Genomic DNA, 25,027 nt, shown 5'->3' on the forward strand with positions numbered 1-25,027 from the left:
CAAGTCCTGCAGACTGCAGTTTGGACTCACTCATTCTGGGTCCTAAAAAACTCTGAAGACAAGGTCTGTAAAGAGATATAGAGATGGTTGGGATAATACAGAGCAGGTGGAAAATAAGCAAGCTTTTGGGCATGCATATTATTCAGATCAGATTCTATATTGAACCTAAAAGTTTGTGCCTCTAAAACTTCTCTGTTTAACTGTTGCCATATAATTTCATTTGTTGAGATTGTTTTTATGCTGCCATGCTTACAGTGTCCTGCTGTGCTTAAATCCTTGTCGTCACAGCTACAGTATTCCACTACAAAATTATCCCAAAAGCAGAGCTATTACAGCCATAGCTATCTACTATTCTTTGCAGCTTTAGTAGAAAACAAAACAAATTAACCTTGGGAAAAGGAGATTTGGAAGCTTATTTTGTCACTTTCTTTTTCTCAAACTAAATTTCTCAAGCGGTCATTCTATTTATTGCCTCTGTAAATCAATATAATGCTTTCATATGATGATACTAATAGGTACTATAGCCCTTTATATGTTCTACACAGTATACAGAGCATTATAGCTCCAGTGAAATAGATTCTATTTGTGATACTAATTTTATATGATAAAATCAAAAGAAAGATATGACACTCATTCAGTGAAGGAAGTAGAGTCAAGAGTAAACCTTGGTACTGTTGACTTTCACAAAATAATTAATTCATAATGGAATTTACAACCTTTATAATTGACAACAGTACCACTGGAAATTAGACTTTACAAATTCACCTGTTATTGTGATTTTTTTTTTCTCTGAGTACAATGAAAAAGAAAGTGATTTCTAGAGAAACAGAGACTTGAACTGTAAACAAGGTTGAGAAATTCTGCTCATGAAAATGACTGCAAGTGGAAAATGCAGTGGTCTTATGTCATGTCTGAACAAAACATTGTTTCCATGTATTTAAAAAAAAAAAAAAAGAGGAGGTAGTTTTCCTGTTAGTCTCTAAGGTGCCTCTACTCTTCTGCTGGGCCAGATTCTGAGCTTGTAAGAAATGAATCCACATAGATTTGATTTCTTTTGCTCCTTTTGGTCCTTGTGGAAGCCCCCCAAGTTCTTGGGGAGAGAGGAGGGATGGTGCCCTCAGTTCCTTTTGTGTGTTCTGCATGCCACAGTCAGCTGAGGAAGTGGGAGGAGGGGGTGGCATAAGCTAGAAGACTTCTTCTAGAGCACCTAAGAATATCTGTCACCACATCACATTCAAGACTCAAGGTTTGTAGGTTTTTCTGTCAGAAACCATACGGATTTTAATTGTCCATGAATAAATTTTTTACCATGTTGCTTGCTATTTATTGTCATTCAGGAAGCAAGGTGATTGCTATGGTTTTTTTAAGAAAAGTTCTGTGAAAATGGCTAGAGGTCATTTCAGTTAGCTTATTCAAGTCTTCAAGACATTTTAAAAATGTGGAAAGAAAACCCCCACATATGAATAACAAGCTATATTTTCTCTTGTTCAGTTTGTAGGTTTTTGGGGGGGTGTTCTTTTTAGTTCTGACAGGTTAGCCATATGCCTTAAAATATTGTCAGTTAAAGATTTACGTGGTATTTTCAACAGTTTAAAAAGTTGAGTTCTTTGAATCACTCTAGGTGAAGTAGCATATGTGAGTAGTAACCGTTGGTCTTACCACAAGATAGTTTTGGTCTGTCTGTGCAGGAAAGGTTTAAGATTGGTCTTCAGCAAAACCACTAAGAAAAAAAAAAAAAAGATTGCAAAGATCTGTGAATTTTTTTGTTGTTCTTTAATCCAGCTGTAAAACAGTGTGGATTTTAAGTTGATACCCAAGGTTTAAAGGAATACAGCCTATTTTCTTTTTAAGGCATTAGGAGAGAAATGGGCAGCAATATGCAGCAATAACTCGAGTGTTGTTCTCCTTGTCTGAAACTGTATAATTCAGACCTTTAAAGTACAAGAGTTTCACAGCTATGTATTTTCCAAAACTGTTAAGCAGTTTTATTTTTCTCTGATTTTTGCTCACTTCAAATTATTTATTTTACCTTAAAAATCTGAAATGCTTTAGCTAAAGAGGGAATCTGAAAAATACAGCATTTCAAATTAATGACTTTGAAAGTAAACTGGTTCTCTTTGAGAATACTCTTGTCGTGCTATTGCACTTCTTGTCCAGTAGATGTTGCTGTACATACATAAAATAGGAGATTTTCTAACTATAAAATTCTACATCTGCACTTAACCCAGTATTTGAAATAACTTTTTCGGTATAATTTACTCTACTGTGTTCTCAGTAGACTCCACAGAAGGCTAGAACTACAAACAGGAAGACTATTAGTCAAACCATGTTTTTCTTCAACTGTAACTGTCTCATGCAAAGTGTACTCATGTTCCTTGTTTTTCAAAGTAGTGAACTGTCCATGAAGATACTGATTATTTTGCAGAGTCTCTTTTACAGTTAGTTGAATTATTCAAAGAGCATTGTCAATAAAATGCTGTTCCTAAAAACAAATAAACCCTCAATCCTCCCCCTCACATGTTACATTCCAATAAGTGTCTCCCACTTAACATCGATATCCTTCTCTGGGCAGCTTCCACGCTGAGAAAATAGTTTCTTCATACACACTTGATGCACAATATATGTTTATACTATATATGTTTTAGCTCTCACTAACTTTGAAGTGAGAATACTTTGACGTCATGAAGTTCATATTGCTTGACCTATTCTTTTATGCTTATCTCTTTGTCTTAAATACACATTGTTCCTCAGAATTAAACATTAGCACACGGATCTACAGTAAGTAGAGTTTATAGATATATGGTCTTTGCTTATTGAGATGCCATGAGTTAGTTTTTATAATTGCATCATAAACTCATCGGTTTTCACTTCTTCACTTTGAAACCCCCTTTTTCAGAATTATTTTAACAGTGATTATGAGATACTTACACTTTTCAATTTTCTCATTTTCACAAGACTGCTGAAAAATCTGGGCAAATGGAAAGATCGAAGAAAAACGCTAGGCAAAGACAAAATGATTTCAAGGTAAGTTACGGAGGGAGAACCTTGCTTTCTTTCAGTTATCCTTCATAGCAAGATATCACCTTGTGTTACCACCTTGAAAATCAGATTTCTTAAATCATCTGTGTGCCCTTATACCTCCTTCTCTACTGTCTACCAATACCTCCTCCTTCTCTACTGTCTACCGTGTGGAGCCACCTGTAAATCATACATTCCAAGCTTTTGTGTATAGCAAGTACATGGCTGCTTAAGCACATTGTTAGAGCTTTTTGCTTGATTTTTTTCTTTCCCTTCTTCTGATGCAGAAAATGATTCAGGAAGTGATGCACTCTCTGGTAAAACTTATCCGTGGAGCTTTGCTTCCATTCAGCCTCAGAGAAGGAGAATCAAGACAGTATGGTGGCTGGGAGATGAAATCTGAACTTTCTGGCCAGTGGCTAACACATGTTATCCAGACTGTAAGGTAAATGGATCTGTGGACATACAAAATGATGCTATGCCTGGAATATGTGTGCTTTAAGACAAATTGTTTTATTTATTGCATTAAATACCCTGAGTAGTGAGAATGTTAAAGTTTTCAAAAATAGGATTACAAAAAAATTACTTATGGCAGATTTAGAATTCTATGTGCAAGTGTAATTAATAACATCTCATGATATAGCCTTACTACATGATGATATATTCATTTTTTTCCATAGCATCTTAGGAAAAAGTTTGAATAAAATATTTGCCTGGCACAGCATAGACACTCCATGAATGAAATGGGATTTGATTCTTTAGGGTAGAAGGCAATTACCTGCTTCATTTGCTACACATCTTCCCATCTCTGCCAAAATGGGTGAAAATAACATGCTTCTCACTATAGTATCATTCTTAAATCATAATTTACAGTTGTTTTATGGAAGGTGATGCTCCTGCTTATAATGTTATGCTGTTTATAATTAAATTTATAAACTTAGTAATGTGCACATCATTAATTACAAAATGTCTCATTAATACACAGAATTCGCTTCCATTTGTCTATGGAGGTTATAAGAATTGTCATTATCTTTTGGAAACTTGAGTAATACCTTGATATGATACTGTGCTTTTTATCTGCAGTTTTCAAAGCAGGTAACAAGCAAAGCACAGAGGAAGAAAAGAAAGGGATATAATCACACACAGGTATTCTTATTGCGGATGGAGCTAGCAATGATACATACCTGTTGTCAAGTCTGATTAACACTTTCCCGAAGTCTGTTGTCAGTTACATTATCTGTACTTTAACCATTTAGAAAAAAAATTTCCATGTGAAGTTTCTTATTCTGGCTGAATTTTATGGAAAGCTTCCAATTTAAGAAGGAACTGACTTGGCATTTGATGAAAAGATGTAAAGGGGCAAGGGAACAGGCTTTGGCACCAGTGTTGCCCTTTTATGAGAAGCAATCCAATTTCACTCAAATTATAAAATTCTAGAATTTAACACTTGCACATCTGTAATATTGGCTTGGAAATTTAACCAACAGATTCTCTAAAGGCTGGCTGTGCTTCAGAGTCCTGCCACCCGAAGTGTGATCCAGGCTGGGGTTATAGGATATGTAAAGGCTCTTTTTCAGAGAATCTCCTCTTGCTTTCTGGCCACTGCCCTGGTAATGAACAACTGAACTGAGAGCTGGGGAAATTCTCTCTCCACTTTTCCCCCACCTCATGTTCTTTACTGATGCCTGTGCTGGCACTTCAGTAAAGTGAGCTAGACTTTAATGCAAAGTGGTCAAAAGTAGAGAGGAAAAGGGGCAATCTGGAGAAGAGGAACTGAATATACCATGATGGAGTACCAACCAGTGATGACCAGGTCAGAAGTTTTTGCAAGTGCTGCAAGTACTTTTCTTTTCGAGCCCCCATGCTTTTTGACAATCTAATAAATTATTGTGACTCACACCAACAATGAAGGTGGACTCTTCTCATGAAGTACCTACACATTGCATAAAAACCTTATTTGTTGCAAAGTTATGTAATAGCTTAAGTCTTATTTTTATCGTTCCTAACATTATGAAGCACATGATAGAATTTTACTCTTTTCAGTCATCTCACAAATGATTTACCATTTTCTGCTTGTATTTAAGAATGCTAAAACTTACAAAATTTGATGACAAGGAGCTGGCATTACATCTGTGTGATCTTAATGTTTCTGCTTGTTTATATGTATTACACAGTTTAAAGTGGGGTGGTTGCATGGTCTTTCTCTTGTACCCCATTCTGTTATTGCCCAGTTTGAATAGGTTCCAGAGGATAAATTAGAGCTATGCGATAAGGTGCAACTGTTGTTGGCAAGAGTTTTGCCTTGTTGTAAGGATAGAAAGCTATGTATTTGTTAGGGCAAGTTATATGAGGAAAATATGTTCTTAGGGATGTGCCAGCTGCGTGCTCCCTTAGAAATGGAATCAACTCTAAGTACAGGGCTTCTGTGCAGCCTAAAGTCACTTAAACTTCTCACAGATGGGTATTTACATCCTGTGTTTCCTGTATGGCTGAGAGAGTGCAGATTTATGTAATCTACTAATTCAGTAGTTGTGCTCAGCAGATAGCAGTCTGGTTAATGGTGGGGGTTTGATGGTTTATGCCCAGCACTGAGGATAAGGAACTGTAGCCTACAAATGGATGATTGGAAATGTTCCACCTATTACTCGAACTTGTTTGCTTGTGCCTTTCTACTCCTCTTCTTTGGCATTTTCTAGTACCTGCACTTTGCTCAGTATAAGCAGTAGGGCAAACAGCAATGACTGCATTTGAATTATCCTTGCTTAAATATCCAAGAGTTAGATAAAAGCAGTAAACCTCACTTTGTGCCCCTTACTAAAGCCTGAGCACAACTGCAGCCTTTTAGTTAAAAGCTGAAATGCTATTCATTGTAAGCAGCTGCTGTGTTACTATTTCTAAAGGAAAAAATGGAAAAGAATGTTTTGATCCTCAGCTATAGTAGCTGGTGATTTGTGCCTGGTCAGAGTTGGGAGCAAAACAGTGAATTAATTCACTCTTCACTTTGCAGGTGATGCAGTAACTGTATTTTGGCTCCTTAAATTGTGTACTCTTGGCAATCTGATGCACAGCCACATCACCATTTATGGCAGCTTGATGGCTGTTACTGTTGTAAATGCGGGTAAACAATTTCTCAGAAACCCTGTTGTAGACCTAGGATTTGATCTAGGCATTCACCTAAAAACAGCAAAAAAGCTACTTCTACTCCAAAAGGATTATTCTTGGATTGTAAGACAAGAAATGGATGCAGAAAGGCAGGTGGGGAAGTACAAGAGGACAGTGGGAAAAGTTGGCGTGTTCCTATGACATTATTGTAATGTTGCAACAAAATAAATCTGTGTTTGCAAGCTTCTGGATTAAGCAAATAATTAATCTTCTCTGAATGAGATAATCAGTTTTCAAAGACTCACTGTGGATGCAGCTACTGTATTCACATATACAGAAAATGTCTGAAAAAATTCAATGAAGTTATATCAGCTTAAAAAAAAATGCAGATTTACACTTCAGTCTAATTTTATTTGCTTTCCAGGCTTAGTTCAGAGTCTCTTACTGCACTTGAAATACCCAATGATATGCTTCAGATAATCCAGGATCTTATTTTGGACCTTCGTGTGCGTTGCATTATAGTGACCTTACAACACACAGCTGAAGGTAATAAAAGGCTGTGGGTCTGTCTGCTTACTTTTTTTTTTTGCCTCTGATTAGGCCAAACCATGTTCTGGAAGATAATCGTGTTTGTTACAGATATTGTAGTAGCAGTGGGCTCCTCCAAGTTCTGTAGTATCTCACAAGAGTTACTCAAGTACTTCACTTTTCTGACAGAAATGTGTGTTATGAGTCTTTTCTTCCCTTAGTCAATGAATACAGTAGTTTAGATCTGTTTCCTTTGGGTTGAGAGTTTTACAGTGCAAGTGATTTATCTCATGATGCAGCCTTTCCATATTGGAAATACTGTTTATTTTCTGTTTTGAGTTCTTATGCAAAGTGAAGAATTAAATAAGCAATGCCCACCCCCAAGAAAAAAAATCCACAGCCCTTTATGAAGTGTTTTAGTTGTGTGTTTTCCAAGGCCTTTTACTAATATTACAATCCCCAGACTTCCTACTGTGTACACAGCTTTTGCCATAAATGTCTGGATTGTCAAGGCCAGTAACACATTCTCTAAATCTAATGTGACTCTATGTGCATCAGAGGCCATTCATCTTACCATCTTGTATTCAACTCTGAAACTTGAATGTGAATGAAGTAAATCTTCCAGAAATAAATGTCTCTTAAAATCTCAGGGCAGATTGGTCTACTAATTCACTTAGAACGCGTTTTTTCCAAAAGACTAATTACCCTCAGTGTTAAAAAAATTAGGGCTTTTTTAATCTTTAACATATGTTTCATCATTATTTTGTAGGCTGACATGAAGCTAAGTGTTTTGCCCAGGCCTTAAGTGTGCTAAGCACCGGTGGCTGTATTAAGCAATTTTTAAACTTTTGGTAACAACAAATCATAAAGCCTCTATGGTTTATTTGATACAATGTTAATATGAATTGTATTCTTGGCTTTAATTCTTTTATTAAATCCCATTTCAGTGTTAACATTATTTTTCTGCATTACTATCAAGCTAGTTGGCCATACAAGTACATAGGTTGTCTTGTCTCTTTGAAACTCCTTAGGGAAAGTATTACCACTATTTCAGATTTCACTTAAAGTATGAGGAAGTCTCTTTTGCTTTTCTTCACTTAGCACAATTGAGATAATTTTTTTTTTTTTAAACGGCAGGTGAAAAAGATTCTTTTCTTTTTTAATTGTAACATGAGGATGTCCTGTTAGACTGGCTGACCTCTGTCTAGGAATTGTGAGTGATTCCTCAGATTTCCTGACTGTTTCAAAGGAAGGAAGTATGTAGCTCCGAACTGTTTCGCTGACAATCCTTAGCTTATCAAATCTCTGTGAGCTATCCACCTAGCTTCTCCCACGCGGTCTAGAGAGCTCTGATACGTGATTAATGATGAAGCTCTTGGCCAAAAAGTCTGCTGTCTTACTAGTTTTGCATACTTGTTGCATCATAACAATAGTGCAGTTCTTTGTTCAGATCCAGGGTTTCTGCTTCTTACATCCTGATTGCTGGCCACATACATTCTGTGGAGGAAAAACTCTTGTGGTAGTCTGTACCTTAGATTTCTATAAAAGCAGATTTACCAGTCTATGTTTGAATGATTCTCTATTTGGTCTGAACATCTTTATTCATGCTTTTCTTTCTTGAATCGCAAGAGATCAGATCCCTTAAGATGCTGGTATGTTTTGTTGGCTGGATAATGTGTATCTCTTTCATCTAGCCAGTAACAGCAGGCTTTCTTGACTGCTACTTCCATCCTCTATCAGCGAAGCAGTTATGTGGATTGGCTGTAGCATGAAACAGGAGAAAAGATGCCTGCCTGTATGATGACTCTCATTCCATATTGTTGCACTGTGTGCCTTATTTATGGGACCCTTTTTTCATTCTTTACCAGCTAAAGCAAAATTGCATATGTTGAATGTTTAGATAGTTTTTCTGGACAGGACCAGGTTAATTGGGCCCTTGGAGAAACTGTTACTTTTGCCAGTGAAAGAACAGTTAATGGATATTCTCATGGAGCTATGTAAACGGATCTCAGATGTAGTTATATCTGTGATATACAAGTCAAAAAGGCTCCTCCTGGACTTGAATCTCACCTATAGAGATTGAATCTCACCTTCAGAGAATCTCTCTGAAATATGAGCTGCGTAGACTGCTGTTAGGAAGTTCAGTCTCATCTCTTGCTGCGTGTTGTAAGTTGGTAAAGGCATTCAGATCAGTTAAAATTTTTAATAGAGCACTCTACCATTAGCTATTTAAATAGGACAAATCTGCCCACGCACAGGGTTTTCTTGTTGTCTTATGATAAACACCATGTACTCATGCTGGCCCTGAGAAGCAGTCTGTGTTCTTTCCCTCTTGTATGTGATCACTGGTCATAAAGGTCATGAAAGCCAAATTATGTGAATGCCAGACTAGACAGGGGGTTTACATGAGTGTATTTGACTGGAATTTGGTGAGCAGTGAAATACGAGAAAGAAATTTGTTTCTTTTGTATTTGTATTAGCTCAGAACAGAATGCAAAAGTGAGCAGCCACAAAAACATGTAAAGGCTGACCAGTGCAATCTAAAGCCTTGCAAGAATATTGGTTGAATTAAGAGGTTTACTAAATAGGGAAAAGGAACAGAGTAATTATTCTGCAGAATCCCTTAATACTTTTTATCCTCACTAAGCCTATACTTTAGTAATTAAGTAATTACTTTAGTAATAAAGTAGATTAAGCCCAGAAAAAGCGATGATGCAGAATGCGTGTGTCCATAGAGGAATTTTGTTTACAGTGCATGAGCTTTGGATTCACATCCTGACTTAGCTCCTGTTAGCTTCAGTAAGCCTATGGAAGTTGGCACCTTCTGGGTAGTGGAAGAGAGTGCTTTTTGCATATGCCTTCATGTATTTTTGAAGAAAGTCTAGCACCATGGACCCTGAGTGTGGGGACTCTGAGCCTCTTTTATGGTTATTAAATATGAATTATATGCTGTCCTTTCTGTCTTTGCTAAAATGCTAGGCAGCTGTTCTTTCATTTTTAATTCAGAGCTGGAGTATAGAGACTAGAGACTTGGGTTCTTAAATGCAGTATTTTATGTTGTGATTAAAAATTTACAAAATAAAAATAAACCCAAAGCCTTCACAATATTCCTTTAATTTTAAGCTTTCCAGTAAAAGATGTGCTTCATGCAACTCTTGCCATGTATCACAGATATGCTTCGCTATGCGGTGTCACCAGCATACCATGTATGAGTTCCATTCTTAGTCATTTGAGAGTGCTGAAAGCTTTGAAGCTTTTAGTGCTATTTGCTTGTATGCCTAGTCATTGCAGTCCCAATGTCTGTGGTTTATCTTTTCAAGTTCAAGGAGTTTTTAATAATGAAAATGAATACCTTCTCCCTCCCCCCCCTGCTTCCCCCTATTTCTCTGTCTTACAGATATAAAGAGGTTAGCTGAAAAGGAAGACTGGGTTGTTGACAATGAAGGTTTGACATCGTTGGTGGGTATACTTGTGTGTCTTGTAGGCACTTTCTTTGCTGGATTTTTTTTTTTTGCAAGTGTAATGAAACGTCTTTCTATATTCTCCAAAACTTGAATTATTTTGGACTTTGTATGTTTGCATACTGGTGTCTACAGTTTTATTAAAGTATGAAAATATAGGAAGATAAATACAAAATATTTTGTTTGGATGGTTACTTATTTACAGCACTCTTAACAGATCCCATCACCAAACACAAAGGTGGTGGGGGTTTTTTCTTCCTTTTCCAAAATTTTTATTTGTACTCCTTAAATTATTATGTCTGAAGTAACTTTTAAGTGATAATGGTACTACTAGATAGCAATATTTTTGAAGGTGCAAAACAGGAAAAAAAAAAGGCATAAATAAAAGCTTTGCAGATTTGTGCCGTGTATTGAGAGACAAAAATAAATAAGAATTGGGCATCAAGATATGTAGCATGACTTTCTGCCTTAAGTAGGGTTATTTAAATGTATCAGTATAATTACTGCTGACCTCTAGCATGATTTTGCCAAGATAAACGATAATAACTTTCATTGTTAAGCATCTTATTTTAGGGATGGTTTACTGAAGTAAAAAATTGGTTTTGAGGTCACAACAAGTTCAGTTCACATCAAAATGCTTCATAACTTAGTAGGCATACTACCATGGAATTGGTCTGTAGCTAAATAAATAGGTCACTTATATGTTATAATGAGAAATTGAACTGAAAAGCAGCTAATTTAGGAGGTTGCCTACACACAAACAACAAATGACTTGAAACCAAATTCAGATAAATTAGTGAGATGCTTTCTGGAAATACACAGTAATGAGTAATGCCTAAAACACAGCAAGCACGTTGTAGGTGTGACTTAAAAACAATCTGCGAAAGCAGAAAGGGCCTGTGGGAGGGAGAGTTGCTTTGTGTATATTATCTAAGAGAATGCCCCACAGACTTCTTTAGTTTTTCTTATTTGCTTCTATAAATACATGTTTGAAGTTGAGTAGGAGGGCATTAAGCAATCACAATATACACATTGTAGGAAGGAGTGTTGTTGGGCAATTGTAGTATTATTACGAGATTTACAGCTTCTGGTCTTGGTTTCAGTTGCCACTGACTTGGGCAAGTCCCTTAACTTTTCTGTTTTTCACTCTTCGTCTGTAAAATGGAGGGAGGAGGAAGGATCTTCCACAAAAGCTTGGTTTCTTTATGCTTTTGCTGTATCCTAACCCGTCTTTGTTTAAAAACTGCTTAAGTCTTTTTTTGTATTTAGAAATCACCCATTAATTCCTTGTATACAGCACTTCCCTAGATACCTTTTGAGGCCATGGTTGAGACATGCCAAGTTTTAATGGTTGCAGTTGACTATATTTTGTCATAGCAGGGTTATTTATCTACTAAAGTAGAGTTCATTGTGGTAATATTATAGCAAAAATTGTAGCAAAAACGAACCAGTATAAACAAGGGCCACGCAGTCTCTTTGGGGACATTTTAGGCTTAAGATAGAAACTGTATTTTAAGTTTGTAGGAAATACTGGTTGATAACCTCTTTAGCATTTATATTCCAGGTAAAAGATACAGTAAGACACAGAACCAACTTTCCTCAGTTTCTTAATATCCAAAGAATAACATGCCTGAACAGCGTTCTTCTCCTGAGGTGTGATGTTTTATTATGCGGAAACAAAAAACCAAAAGCAGCACTTTACCACTGTTCTTTTGCTTTTTAGTGGGTCCAAAAATAATAAATACAGATTGTCTTAGTGGCTTTTTTCATGATTTTGAGGTTGCCGTGCAGGCATCACTTTCATGATCCACCTCCACCCCAGCATTTACAGAACTAAGTTACTCCTAAGCCTAAAGTTGGTGACATGCCATAAACTACCTACTGCATGAAAAGCAGGTTTACATGGCTTAGAAGCTTTTTTTTGTCCACCTCTTTGACCCAAATCCAATAGGATGATGTCCCTCTTTTCTAGAGCAGTGACACCTCTCTGCTTCACGTTGCCCTGTACAACAGCTTCCTGCCTAATACTGGCAGGCAGCCTCATTTAAAAAAAAAAAAAAAGTGTGACTTAACAGGGAAGAGAGAAAGACAAGGAAAAACTGACTAATGACTCTGATGCTGTGAACTCGTTTGCACTTTCACAGTGAAATTGATACATGCATCAAGACATTCGTACTTCAGGTTTGGAAACGTGAAGATAGAAAAAGCCCCCCAAACCAGTGGGTTTTTTTTCTTCCATGTGAAAGCAATTTCAATCCGTTTTTCTTAGAAACCTTTTGCTGAAATAAAAAGCAGAAATATCAGATATCCCAGGTGAAATTCTATACCAATTTGGGGGGGGGGGAGGAGGGAAGGTGTCACAGGCATCTATAATGTAACTGTCAATGTATGCTACCACAAACAAGCTATAAAAAAATCTTTAATGACCCTTTTAGAGGAGGCTGTTTCATGTGGAAGTCTCTCATTCAGATAAAAATGTACATTGATCTGTGGTAATAATTCTGTAGTTATGTTAAGTACAAAAGTACATCACTACAAAAAGGTCCTCTGGTAATATATGAATTGTGATTTTTTTAATCTCCCCCCCCCCCCCCCCCCTTAGTTTGGGATAACTTGGAAATAAAGAGCTTACCATATGGCATGGAAGTTTTTATATATTTGTGTAGTATACATTTGACATGCTTATCTAAAGCTAACAAATCATTTGCCTTTCAGCCATCCCAGTTTGAACAGTGCATTATCCATTCCTTGCAATCTCTTAAAACTGCGCTGGACTGCAAGCCTGGAGAGGCCAGCGTAAGTTTTGATTTATGCTTTTATTTTCATTCTTTTTATGTAAATTACTGTCGGGTTTCAGAACAAGAACTTTCAGAGAATGATACAGGGGTATAACTTTCCTCTTTATTTTTTTTCTGTGTACACCCTTTTCACTGCTGCTAGCTTTTTAGAATCCTGGTTGTGTTTCCTTTGTTTAGGGGTCGTTGTGTGTGTATGGGGCAGATTGGATCTTTAAAGCTGTTTTTTCGAAAAATTGCTACTAATGTAGCTGATAGCAGTAGATGTGACTTCATTTACGGGGGGGGGGGGAAGGGGGAGGAGCAGCATTCCTAAGAGTTACTCCTCACTCAGTGTTGCATCCAGACTACGTGCAGAACTTGAATTCAGCTTTTTACTTCTGTAAACTTTATTCTAAATCAGGAGTCCTGATTGTCCCCATCCACTTAGTGCCTTGAGGCCCTGATTGATTGTGATACTGGTGTTTTCTTTCAGGTTTCAGTGATCTAAGGAAGTTTAACACTTTTCCAAAGTCCCTTGGGTCCCTCTGTATGGGTATTGTTTCTCTCTCATCCCTTATTTTAATTTTTACGGCTAGTTTGTCTAGTTTCTTAAGGAACATTATTCAAAAGAATCTGCAGTGCATGGTGAATCCTTCTTGTTAGGGTGCAAAGATCTTTGAATATCCTGGAGCTTTTGCTGCAATTCCATTAGCCAACAGTGATACATATCATGTGTACTAGGTACTAGGACTTCTTTCCTTTTAGTGTGTTATCTCCTCATGCTAATCAAACTGTTTACTGGGACTTTGTATTCTTTCTTCCCATTTTTAGGGTGGGGAAAAATTGAAATTGATCCATGAGATAACACTGTCCCAGCACATTCCTGTAATTGTGTCATCTCTTTAGGGATAGGTTACTCAGGCCTTCCTTGAGAATAAGGCCACGTGAAGCTGTTCTGCTGAAATAATATGCTTGCATCTCCAGGTTTTCCAGCAGCAGAAAACACAGGAGGATGTGTGCCAGCTAAGCATTGGGATCATGCAGGTAACTCAAGCACTTTTAAGTATGAAATTGTGAACACAAGTGATCAACAAAAACGTGTGCTTTGTACCCTGCCCACCTTCCAAAAGGTAGCTTAAGTTGATGACTGTGTTATTCCTCTGATACACTCTGGGATACTCAGAAATGTTTGACTTGAAAAGTAGGTAGAGCTTACTAGCTGAATCTGATGATATCAAATCATCAGAGGGTAAGTGACATATTCAAGTATTTTACTGATTGTGACTGTTCAAGATTTTACTGATGATTGAGACACTTGCTGAGCTGGTGTCATCTAACATCGATATACTGCAGTAAAAGAAGCAATGCTGATTTTCATCAGCTGAAGATCTAGCTTTTAATTTTTGTATCAGAAACCAATATTCTTTGTAACAAAATCTGATTTTTGTAAATATATTTGAAATTAGATAATAGCATGCTTTAGGCTTTTGAACCATTTTTATAGTCTTCTCAAATAAGAAATCATGAGCCAAAGCAAAAAATGGATTTTAGTGATTCTTCTGCAATGTTTACTTGGGATCAACTGTTCAGACTGAACTCTTGAAAACTATTAACAATGCTGCCTTTGCAAATCAGCAGATTATCACTGCATAATTTTAGCCATGCATGATGAGAATCACTTAGCAGGATTAAAAACTCCTGTGTTTTGCTACAAGTAAACTGTGATGCATATAAAATTGAAAATATGCATTCAAAAGGTGTAACTAAAATGTTACTGTATTTATGTAGGGTTTAAGACAAAGAAAGGAGCTGATGGTTTTTCTGTTTCAATTGACTGTAGTAAAAGTAAATTTAAGATTTTTTTAGTTCTGTCAGAAAATGTAGATCTTGCTTTATTGTTTCCTAGGTCTTTATAGACTGTTTGGAACAACTGAGCACCAAACCTGATGGTGACATAGATACAGCACAGTAAGTAAAATAAATAGGACCTAGGTGTTGTTTTCTGAAATTGTGGGTGCAAGTCTCAAATTTCAGTGGTGGTGTGGTTTTATTCCCTCTGGTATTTCATATTTCTTGTGAATACTTTTGCCTCTGGTTAGTGATGCTTTGAAATAAGAGTACATACTTTTTATGCCAAACAATTGAGTGACATCATGTAATAAATATTGTACAGGATAATGAAAATGGTATTAATTATACCATTTTATTCAATGACAGGAGTTGTGTGCTGTAGAAGCAGGTATGTTGTTTTTGACATGACCTTACATGGAATGAGTTGTCCTTGTCACTAAGTAATGTCTGGTCATGGAGAAACAACCCCTGCCTTTCTTTTATCCGCTTCTATTTTGACTGGTTCTATTGGTATTTCTGCTAAATTCTTGAAAGTTTGTTCGATAATTGGTCATGAACCACTTATTTTAGAGACCAAAACAAGACAGAATAGCCTGAGTTTCCAAGAGTACCAATCATTTCTTTGTCAAAAGCCAGAGACTTGGCAAATATTGGTACCTGCAATGTGCATTAGAAAAAGGCAAATTAGCTGTGTTCCTAATGCCACTTTTTTTGCTATTTGGATGACACTGTTGGCTGGATAGGTGTAAAAACAAAACAGAATCGGTGGTAAACCAGAGAAATCATAGAAAATTAAAATCCTTTAAGAAGGAAGGGTCTGTAGCTAGAATAGTACTGTCTGTCCACAGAGCTCCTGCAGGCTTTGTGGACCTCTTAGAAAACCTGAGGAACGTGGGCTGCTTTATTATCTGGTGTGAGGGGGCTTGAAACAAGATTCCAGTCTTCTGTTCCAACTGTTCATTTGAATCCACCATGTATCAGATAATCAAAAGCACTATACTACTCACTTTTTAAACAATATTCCTAGTCTTTCAGTTGATGTTTCATCTCCAGATTTGTTTGGAAGCATTCATGAAGACTCGAGTCTTTCTTCGGTAAGTTTGGCTTCTAGTTCTAAAAGCTGATGTGAAACTTAATATTTCTCTAAGTTACAGGAATGTGGTCCTTTTTTTAAAGTGTTTCAGGTTTTTGTTTTCCTTTTTTAGAGAGCACTTCTGTATTCTAGAGGCATTTCCTAGATACATATCTATATAAGCATAAGAAAATACAAGCTCTTTTAAGAAGTACTGTTAGTTTATGATATCTTAGTATACCATCTTAAGGTAACTAATGAAGACATTTTTTGAAACTAGGTCCTCCTTAGAAACTAAAATGGCATCACTGAAATCAGTGCAAATAGCACTGGTGTTAAGACAGTGGAGGATTTGACTTTTGATTTACCACCTTGTTTTAAATTGATAAGAACTGGTCTGATTATTAGTTACTTTTTTAAATCCATGAAGATACAGATATTCAGTAATGTAGTTTTTCCCAAAAAAAATTCCTGAGAGTAAGTATTGGTTATTTGTTTGGCTTGTTTGGATTTAGTTTTGTTTTTTAGAAAATTGGAAAAAAGTTTTTTAATATTCTTGACACTTTGACTTTGGTTAATGTACTTTCTTCTAGTCCGGTGGCTGATGAAAAAATGTAGTTGTTCCCTGCAACAAACCTAGTGAGAACCTCTTGTGAAGTTAATATTCCTTCGTACAGGTTTTAAACATTGTCAGAAACCCAGCTTTGCCTCATTTACAAGACCAATAAACATTCCTGCTACAATAAAGAATCACAGATTGCCAAATCAGGCCAAGTTTCTGAATTGCAGACTATAATAATTAGTTCTTTATATAATTTTATTCTTGCAACACATAGATTTTGATATTAATTGTTGACATAGTAACTTTTGGTGGCTGTGACTTCCTCCCATGTGTCATAGGTATGAAAGTTTAAATAAAAAGGAAATCAACAATTTTAGACAATGTTTTGTTTCCATGGTATCATATTAATTTTCTTCTGTAAATCACAGAACACTTTATCTTCACTTTCCTGACTGAGTAATGAGAACAGAGAAAGTGATTTGACCAGACTAAGATTTGACACTGTATTTTTAAGATTCTCATTTTTTGAAGAGTCTATATACCAACTGATTATAATTTAAAGTAGTAGGCAAGTGCACATCTCAATACTAGTCGTCATATTACTGGAATACAAAACTGTCAGGAGTTCTTCTGGGTCTGAAAGCCAACACCATTTTTAATCAGATCTGCACTCTTATGATGACTTCACTGCCAAATAATTTTGTTTTCAAAATATTTGCTGGTTTGATTTTGAACTTCCATCTGAGGTAGAAAAACACTTTCCCATTGGGAGAAGGAGCAGGGAAGAGGGAAGACCAAATCTATTTAAATAGTAGTTTTATCTTGTTTGGTTCTTTGTCTCTTTGGAAACTACACCTTGTTGCACCAAGGTCAGGGAAAGGCAATTCTGGTATCTCAACTCCAGAATGTATTTGACCTTCTTGTAATTAAAAAAAAATCATTAAAGAACAGAGATAAGTTATAACCACCTAAATTTTTTTCAAATTGACTGCTGAAATTATATTATGTACTTCTGAAGCTTCTAGTATTTTAGAATGGGTGAGTGCATTCGTTCAGTACCTGTTTTGCTTCCCTTGTTTTAGCCAGCTTCATGTAAAAGTGAAGATGATCTTCAGTTAATTTTATGATGGTCATAATTCTTAGCATATTTCTTGAAACAAAGTAAAAGCCAGAAACAGCTTCCTGGAAAGCTGTCTAAACCTAATTTTTGTAAAGAAGACTTAATCGCGATTCTGTATTAGTCACAGCTATTCCAGTGAATGCTCGAGATCCTATAGAAAAACCATACATGTTCAATCATCATACCTGATATTCACTCAGTTCTTGGTGTTTCATTGACAAAAATATTTGTAAACTCCACTTCATTTATCAGCGTGTTTATCACACACAGAGAGTCAATAAAATACTAAACACTTACAGTATTGGTCATGCTGATACTTCTTTTTTCTAACTATTATACTATTTCTTCTCCTAAAACAAATTTTTAGGAACAGAGGCTTTTAATTGCACTCAGTAACTGCCGTTATCTGGAACGTCATACCTTCCTAAATATAGCTGAACATTTTGAGAAACATGGCTTTCAAGGTGTTGAAAAAATAACTCAAGTAAGTGAGAGCACTGGAATGAAGTATCATTGCTTGAAGGAAACAGTTTTTATTTGTTTTACTTTCTGTGGAAATTAAGTGCAAGTGTTCAAAAGGTGAGCCTTCTACAAATGAGTGGGACTCCAAGCATCAGTTGGACACAACAACAACAACGATACGGTTGTGTGTGTTCCTATAAGGCTTAAATAGCTGGTATAGAAAATGTGACCTCTTTCTTATTCAGGACTTGTGTGTTCAATGGCAAAGCTTATCAGATTTCTTAGTAAAGCTGTTTAATGTCACTGTGTTTTCTTAATGCAGAGAATAAAAGATCGTTATCTCAAATATACTTGATAAATTATTTCATCTGGCAATCTGCGTTACTGATAGCTGTTGTTCATAAACTAGTTCAGGTTTTTTTGTTGTGTTTTGGGGTTTTGTGTGTTTTGTTGTTTTTTTTTCTTTTTTTCAAAGAACGAAAATGTCAAAGTGGGCGGCAGTAGCTGTCTCATTTTCCTGCCTTTTTGTAAAGATTAATCATTTTTTATGAGAAATGTTGTGACTTAATCCTTAGGACCATAAAGCTAGTTTATTTCCAGAAACATTTGTTGGTTGGAAGTAAAATGTTATCTTTTCCGGTACAGAGTAGAATATTTCACTTGAACTGATGTTTCTACTGTGTAGTACATCCTTAGTCTCGTTCTGCCTGAATGTTGTTTGAATTTCTGTGGCTGAAGTAATTTTGAAGAGCATTTAAATGGGGTTGATATGATTTGTATGGTTAGTACAGTATACAAAATTACTCTGGATATTGCTGTTCTTTGCTACTGAGACAACTGAGAGTTGAGCTAGGTACAGTTAGTATTGTCTAGATAAGCAAATAAGACATCTGTTATGTATGTATTCAACACTCTGTCTTGTACAGCCACATCAAAGTATTGCCATTAAAAGTCTGGTAGGTTTATAAATGACAAAATTCAAATGTTGAAGTTGCAGATTAATTTCAAATCTGTTAACCCTTTGAAAGTGCTGACTGGTGCAGTACTTCATATATGGGACACGTCAATCAGTAATGCTAGCTGGGAGGATTTTGATAATTAGATAGTCATCTTAAAAGGGCAATTTTTGAACCCTTCATTAATTTTAAGAGAGGCTAAAAGCTCACAGGTTTAGAGGGGCGGGTTGATTGTTTCAGTTTTTTGTTCTGTCACCTAAACTTCTGTAAGTTTCTTAAATTATTTAGCTATTTATTAGATTTAAAAATTGCAATAAAGAATTGACAATTTTTGAAAAATAGAATTTGATTTTATCTGAGAAGACTGAAACAAAACTATACTTTTAAATTCTGTTAGCTTTATAAATTTAATTTTAAAGTGAATTTTGTAGTGTATATTGGTAAAAACTATCTGTTGGTTGGGAGTTTTTTAAAGTTGCCTTTGCTAGAAGGGAAATCATTATTATCTAATATTCTGAAAATACAGAAATCATAAAATAGTAACCAAGAAAATTTCCTTACATTCTATATGGTTGTTATTTCCATTTTTTTTTCTTAGTGGGCCAAATACAAAGTTACATAAAATGGCCAAACTTTACACTCTGCTTTAGCACATGCAATCTTGGCACATACTTATGGAACTCACCAGTAATTATATTTAATTTCTACATAAGTGCTTTTCTGTGGAGATTCTTTAATTCAACTTTTTATCATCAGTTTAGTCAATTAGCAAGTGGGAAAAAATAATTATGTATCACATAACATTCATCCTAGCTTATTGATTAAGCTTCTGAATAAAATTGTTTCCACAGTTCTGATACTTAGATAAGGCAGAGGGGTTACTAGGATAGAGGCTCAAAATGGCTTTAATACAAAAATTGAAAACTGTAGTTACAGGGAAGTTCACAGCAGAAAGATAACAATGAGAGAATTGTATATTTGTATGAGCATTTACCCCACTTCGGAGTCAGGAAAATGGGTATACACAATGGAAGTTGTTGAGGACTTCTATTCTGCTTCACCTCCCCCATCCTGGGCTCAAAATAACATTCAGATGAATTGTTCATTCTTTCTTGTAATCTTTCCACCAGCAGAAAAACAAGGTTACCCACCACTATCTTAATTGTGCATTGAACTTGAAACAGGTTGAAGAAGACTCTCATGAAACAAAAAAACCTGTACTGAATGTGCAGATGATCTTTTGTATTGAATGACTGCAGAAGTGGAAGGTGGAATTACTTAATTCTAAAACAATTTGTTAAGGACAACTGAAACAGTTGGTTCACAGATTCTCAGAATGGGTTCGTGTTTGCAGGGACTTCCCACTGGAACTTGTACTTTATTTTTCCCACTAGCTCAAACCTAAATAGGAATGGTCTAAGGATATTTATTCTCCCTAATCATAAGAAATGGAAGTGAAGAATGTCTTGAAACCCATTCCAGGTTTACATTTCTGTGATCCTGTTTAAGGGGAAAAAGAGTGAGATTTCTGTATGTTTCTGAGTGTGTTCTTTTTCAAGTCTTGAGTGTCAACAGGCTGTCGAAGAAGAAAATAGCCTTGATCTTCTCCTGGGACCAAATTTGCAGTGCCTCATGAAAATCCTGTCTTTGGGATATAGATCCTCTTGTGACAAGTTAAAGGAGGTTCATCAGACAGAAAAGCAGGAAAGTGGTGGTGTTTGTTGTTTCTGAGCCCCAACTTCACCATCCCAACTTTCCTGAATCTGGCAGCAGCTTTGGTCTCAATAATACCTCTGTTTTCCCTTGCACTTATGATTGTATTCCTGAAGGCTTATCTGTCTGTCTATTCCTGACTCAAATATTGCAGTTCCCTTTTCTCTCCACTTAACAATATAAGCATGCCAGAGGAGAACGTAGTTTAGAGACATCCCTGCAGTGAATGTGCTTTATCCCTTATTCTGCAGCTTGCAGCATTAAATCTTTAGAAAGGAATGATAAGGAATTGATATTCTTCTTTTCTTTCGCTCTTCTGAATTCCCAGTTTGATCTAGAGCCTTGCCTTCTTCCTTACTTTTAAACCCCTTTGCTTCTGGAAATTCTCATCTATACATATATATATATACTTTTTAAAAAACTATTTTACTATATAAAATATATACTTTTTTCCTAATGGTTGAGGAAAATGAGTACTAGTTTAAAAGCTCTACTTTGCTATTGCTTAAACTCTTACTTACAAACATAAATACATTTAAGTAGAAGTCACATGATATTTTCAGCATATTTTATTTGCATTTAGCAGCCATTACCATCATAAGATACTGACTTTCTACTTTAACATTTTATGGTATGCATTGTGTTCCAGAATTGTTTTAGAAGCTATAATTACAGGGGGGTACCTATGTTTAATGAAAAGTCTTGTATAAAATTTAAAATTGTGCAGATACTATGAACAAACTACGCATAGCCTTTAGCTTTCAGTGTGGCTAAGTTGTGTGAATTGCTAAAAATTGCATAGAGAGCTGTTAAAGAGAAAAATTCTGCAGATGTTGGTGAGCTGCAGCTTATGCATCTGTTGTACAGATATGCCTTGAAGTAGAGCGGGGAAGTTCACATGTACAGTTTCAGAAGGCAGAGACTCCTAAATCAATCTGTGTATTTTTCAAATATAGAGCAGATAGTGAGAAATTGTAATATTACAATTGGTACATCTTAAGCATAATACAAAAATCTTCATGTTTCAGGATGGACATTATTATGGGCATATTTTAAAGCATTGACAAAATTCAGTTGTTTACTTGGTGCAAGATCAAGACCTCCTGACATGCAGAAAAAAAATCATGCCATTAGACAATTACAGAGTGATCTGCCTGCTTTGGCATTCCTTGGACTTTTCCCAAAAATGTCTGTTGCTGAGCACAATCAGGAAAAAATATTATACTGGGTAGGATGGACAGATAATATGGAAGTTCCTAGGTTTTTATATATGTAATTATGAACTGAAATGTGTAAGTAATTGCTACTCTTTACCGAAAATTAAAGACATAAGGTAAATTTTTGGGGTATGTATTTAATTCTTGTAAATAACAACTATTTATTATGTTCTTTCTCTTTTTTTTATTTTGTTTTTTTTAGGTTAGTATGGAATCCTTGAAAGAGCTGGATCAAAGACTGTTTGAAATGTACATTGAATTCAAGGCAGATCCAATAGTTGGGTCATTAGAACCTGGCATTTATGCAGGATATTTTGATTGGAAAGATTGTCTTGTTCCAGCAGGTAAATATCTGCTTACTAAACTCTGACATTATTTTAACAGTGATTGATAGGAGCTAAAATATACTGTACAGTTAAAAACTTTTTTCTAGTCTGTGTTTTTAACTTTTGACAAGTTCTTATTATAAGTTCTTTCTCACAGACTTTACATTCCTAAATCATTTTTCAAATAGCCCCAAATGATTAAAGCAGCTTTTATCATTGATAATCTCTTTAATACTTGTTTTTTGTGATTATTTTGCTTCATTGCTTATATATAATAGAAAGAATTATAAAAGACATCTTTGAATTTCATAAGAAAATAGCATTGAGTTTGTTTGGGATTTTTTCCAAAGAATCTGGCTACTTTTGTAATAGATGTAATTACCATTCTGAAAAGGTAAAATTATGAGAAAATGCATACTATAACAGTAGTTCAGCAAAGAATGTTAAACCATCGAAGCAGGGCAGGTATAAGGTATTTAAAATGACTGAGATGTTAGTCATTATTTAGGTGCTTTAAGAGCCTCTGTTTTAAGGAAGCATAATATAAATGAGTCTTTTTTTAAAGTAGTGAATACTGTGCACGTCTGAACATTTAGGTCCTTCAAACATCTAATTTGTCATATCTAAAGCTAATACATCTAAATAATTTATCACATGAATGCCTGGTTAATACCAAGTAGAAATTAGTTGCAGTAACATAGTACATGGCATTTTGAAGGTGATCTTATATTAATTTTCAGTAAATCAGTGATTGACATGACAATTTGTACTTTCTTGTTTTGATTGTTTCATAGAGTTGTATATGGCAAGCTTAGTAGAATTTTTGTGGTACTTTAAAATTTGATAGGGAGGTAATTACAAGAAGCACGCTTGTAATCTGTGAATCAAGAGCTGCAGTGCTTGCTCGCTGGGCCTTAACACAAAGATTTTAGGGTTTATTACTTTAGAGAAAAGTTTCTTCTATTTTTTTTACTACTTTTGCGCTCAGAATATATGCTCTAATACAGTTTATAGTGGGAAATAGCTTAGATTTTAATCTTGCACGTTCAAATTTATATCTGAATAAGACATAACTTCTCATCATGTTTGAAGTATGTTTTTGCTTGGCATGTTGGCATTCCACCAGCTAAAAAAGAGAAAGTTGTTGTTGTTGTCAGCTTTTTATATGCTCATTTCTTGATCTAGTGCATTGGGATCTACTTACTATACTCATGTTGCCTTTAGGATTATTCTGTATTATTTTTTCATTTAAAGGGAATATTGAATTTCTATTAGAGGTGTGCCATAGTCTGCTTGTTGTCCAATTTATTGTTGTTTTTACATACTTTCTCTGCAGCTTTCTGGCAAAAATCAAAGTGAAGGTGGTGAATATTAGAGACCCCCCCTTCAAGGTTACATATAGTGTTGGCCAAGAGGTGCCAATTTGAAGTAGTAAAAAAAGTTGTTTGGTGTTTTTTGTTAATCCACAAGCGAGCCATTTTAAGAAGGAACATATAGTCGCTTCTTCTATGCTTCTCCACCTTGATGAACTATCTTTCTGATGGATAAATTCTGTCAAATGTACCCTGTTGACTATTGGTATAAAAGAGTAACTTTGAGTACCTTCAGATTGTCTGCTTATAGAAATGGTTAGTTGACCCTGAAAATGTTTGGTCCTCTGAAGATAAAATTAGTAAGTGACTGGGAAAGCCTCCGTCTTGGAGGAGGTAGATGAACTTCACTATTGAAAAGGACTGGGGGGGGGGGGGAGGGGGGGAACACCTCTTCATGGGGTATATGAGTCTGACTTTTTCCAGTATTCAATTAAAAAAAAAAAAAAATCACCCAGCAAGCATATAATTGATTTTTTCCAATAAACTAGTATTTACAAACAACATTAAATTGTACAATATTATAGTTAAGAAAATATACCCTTATGTAGTCTAAAAGATGCAGTTAGTACTGCAGTAGGAATACTGTCTTTTCATTTTCCTCTTAGAAAAACCCCAAACAAACAAAGCTCTACTTTACAGTTTATCTCCAAGCACAGCATGAAAAGTATCTACTTTATTAAACTAAAATAGCAGAGAGATGACTGTGAGTGGGTCACACTGAGTCAAACACGCAGTTCACTCAAGGATTTGTTAAAGATCAACACATTGATTTGTTGAGGGGAAAAAAATTATTTGTATACTAGTAATTATTATCTGTTCTGCAGTAATCTTTGACTGCAAAGCTTAAAGACTGGATTTGAGTAATTTGACTGGTTTAGATCTTGACTTTTGTAGCCTTAATTTTGAAAGAGAAAAAAGGTTGATGGCATTGGCAAGGCAAAACATTTAGGCCTCAGCTGTGTTCCTGAGTGGTACTATCAGTGATAATGTAGTGTTGCATAATTAAAGTTACTTGATGTTCCTTAGCGGATACAGCTATGCCTGATCACCAAGACATAATAGTTTGGCCTGAAGTTTTTTTATATGGTGCTTCTGCATTAGCTTTCAAATAGTACTAGTGATAATAAAAAGGCAAATTTTGACAAGAATAGTTCTTTTTTTGAAAGGAAAGAAGAGGGCAAAGACATCAATTTGCCCATATTTAAAACATAAGGTAAAAGGAAAATAATTTCCCTGATGCAGTCTGAAACTTTCAAGCATTCCATCTGGTGATTGAAAATTTGACTGGAGTGGGGATGTTGATGCTACAGATATATCTTTTGCAAAGGACGCTTTGGAAAAATGTAAGTATGAAAATACTTGGGAATTGGTTAGGAATAACATTGAGAATTTTCTGATGATGAATTTCCCGTGTTGCTAGTCCAGCCCAGAGCTTCAGGACTCTTTCGAACAATTGTACTGGTCAAGCACTAGCAAGTATTCCTTTCTT

The 25,027-nt window shown here is 35.6% G+C and overlaps 1 protein-coding gene across 2 annotated transcripts in view; it reads left to right on the plus strand.

The window, feature by feature from the left end:
- Positions 1–25,027, plus strand: part of EXOC2 (exocyst complex component 2) — a 134,793-nt gene that overhangs the window by 74,755 nt on the left and 35,011 nt on the right. For both annotated transcript variants that reach the window (XM_072853194.1, XM_072853193.1), the window contains exons 14-23: positions 2,956–3,024; positions 3,306–3,463; positions 6,545–6,666; positions 10,046–10,107; positions 12,825–12,905; positions 13,871–13,930; positions 14,793–14,854; positions 15,765–15,831; positions 17,859–17,975; positions 22,042–22,183. In XM_072853194.1, coding sequence (XP_072709295.1) covers positions 2,956–3,024; positions 3,306–3,463; positions 6,545–6,666; positions 10,046–10,107; positions 12,825–12,905; positions 13,871–13,930; positions 14,793–14,854; positions 15,765–15,831; positions 17,859–17,975; positions 22,042–22,183 — 940 coding nt within the window. The remainder of the gene's footprint in view (positions 1–2,955; positions 3,025–3,305; positions 3,464–6,544; positions 6,667–10,045; positions 10,108–12,824; positions 12,906–13,870; positions 13,931–14,792; positions 14,855–15,764; positions 15,832–17,858; positions 17,976–22,041; positions 22,184–25,027) is intronic.

Source organism: Ciconia boyciana, chromosome 2, assembly GCF_034638445.1.
Source record: "Ciconia boyciana chromosome 2, ASM3463844v1, whole genome shotgun sequence".
NCBI lineage: Eukaryota > Metazoa > Chordata > Aves > Ciconiiformes > Ciconiidae > Ciconia > Ciconia boyciana.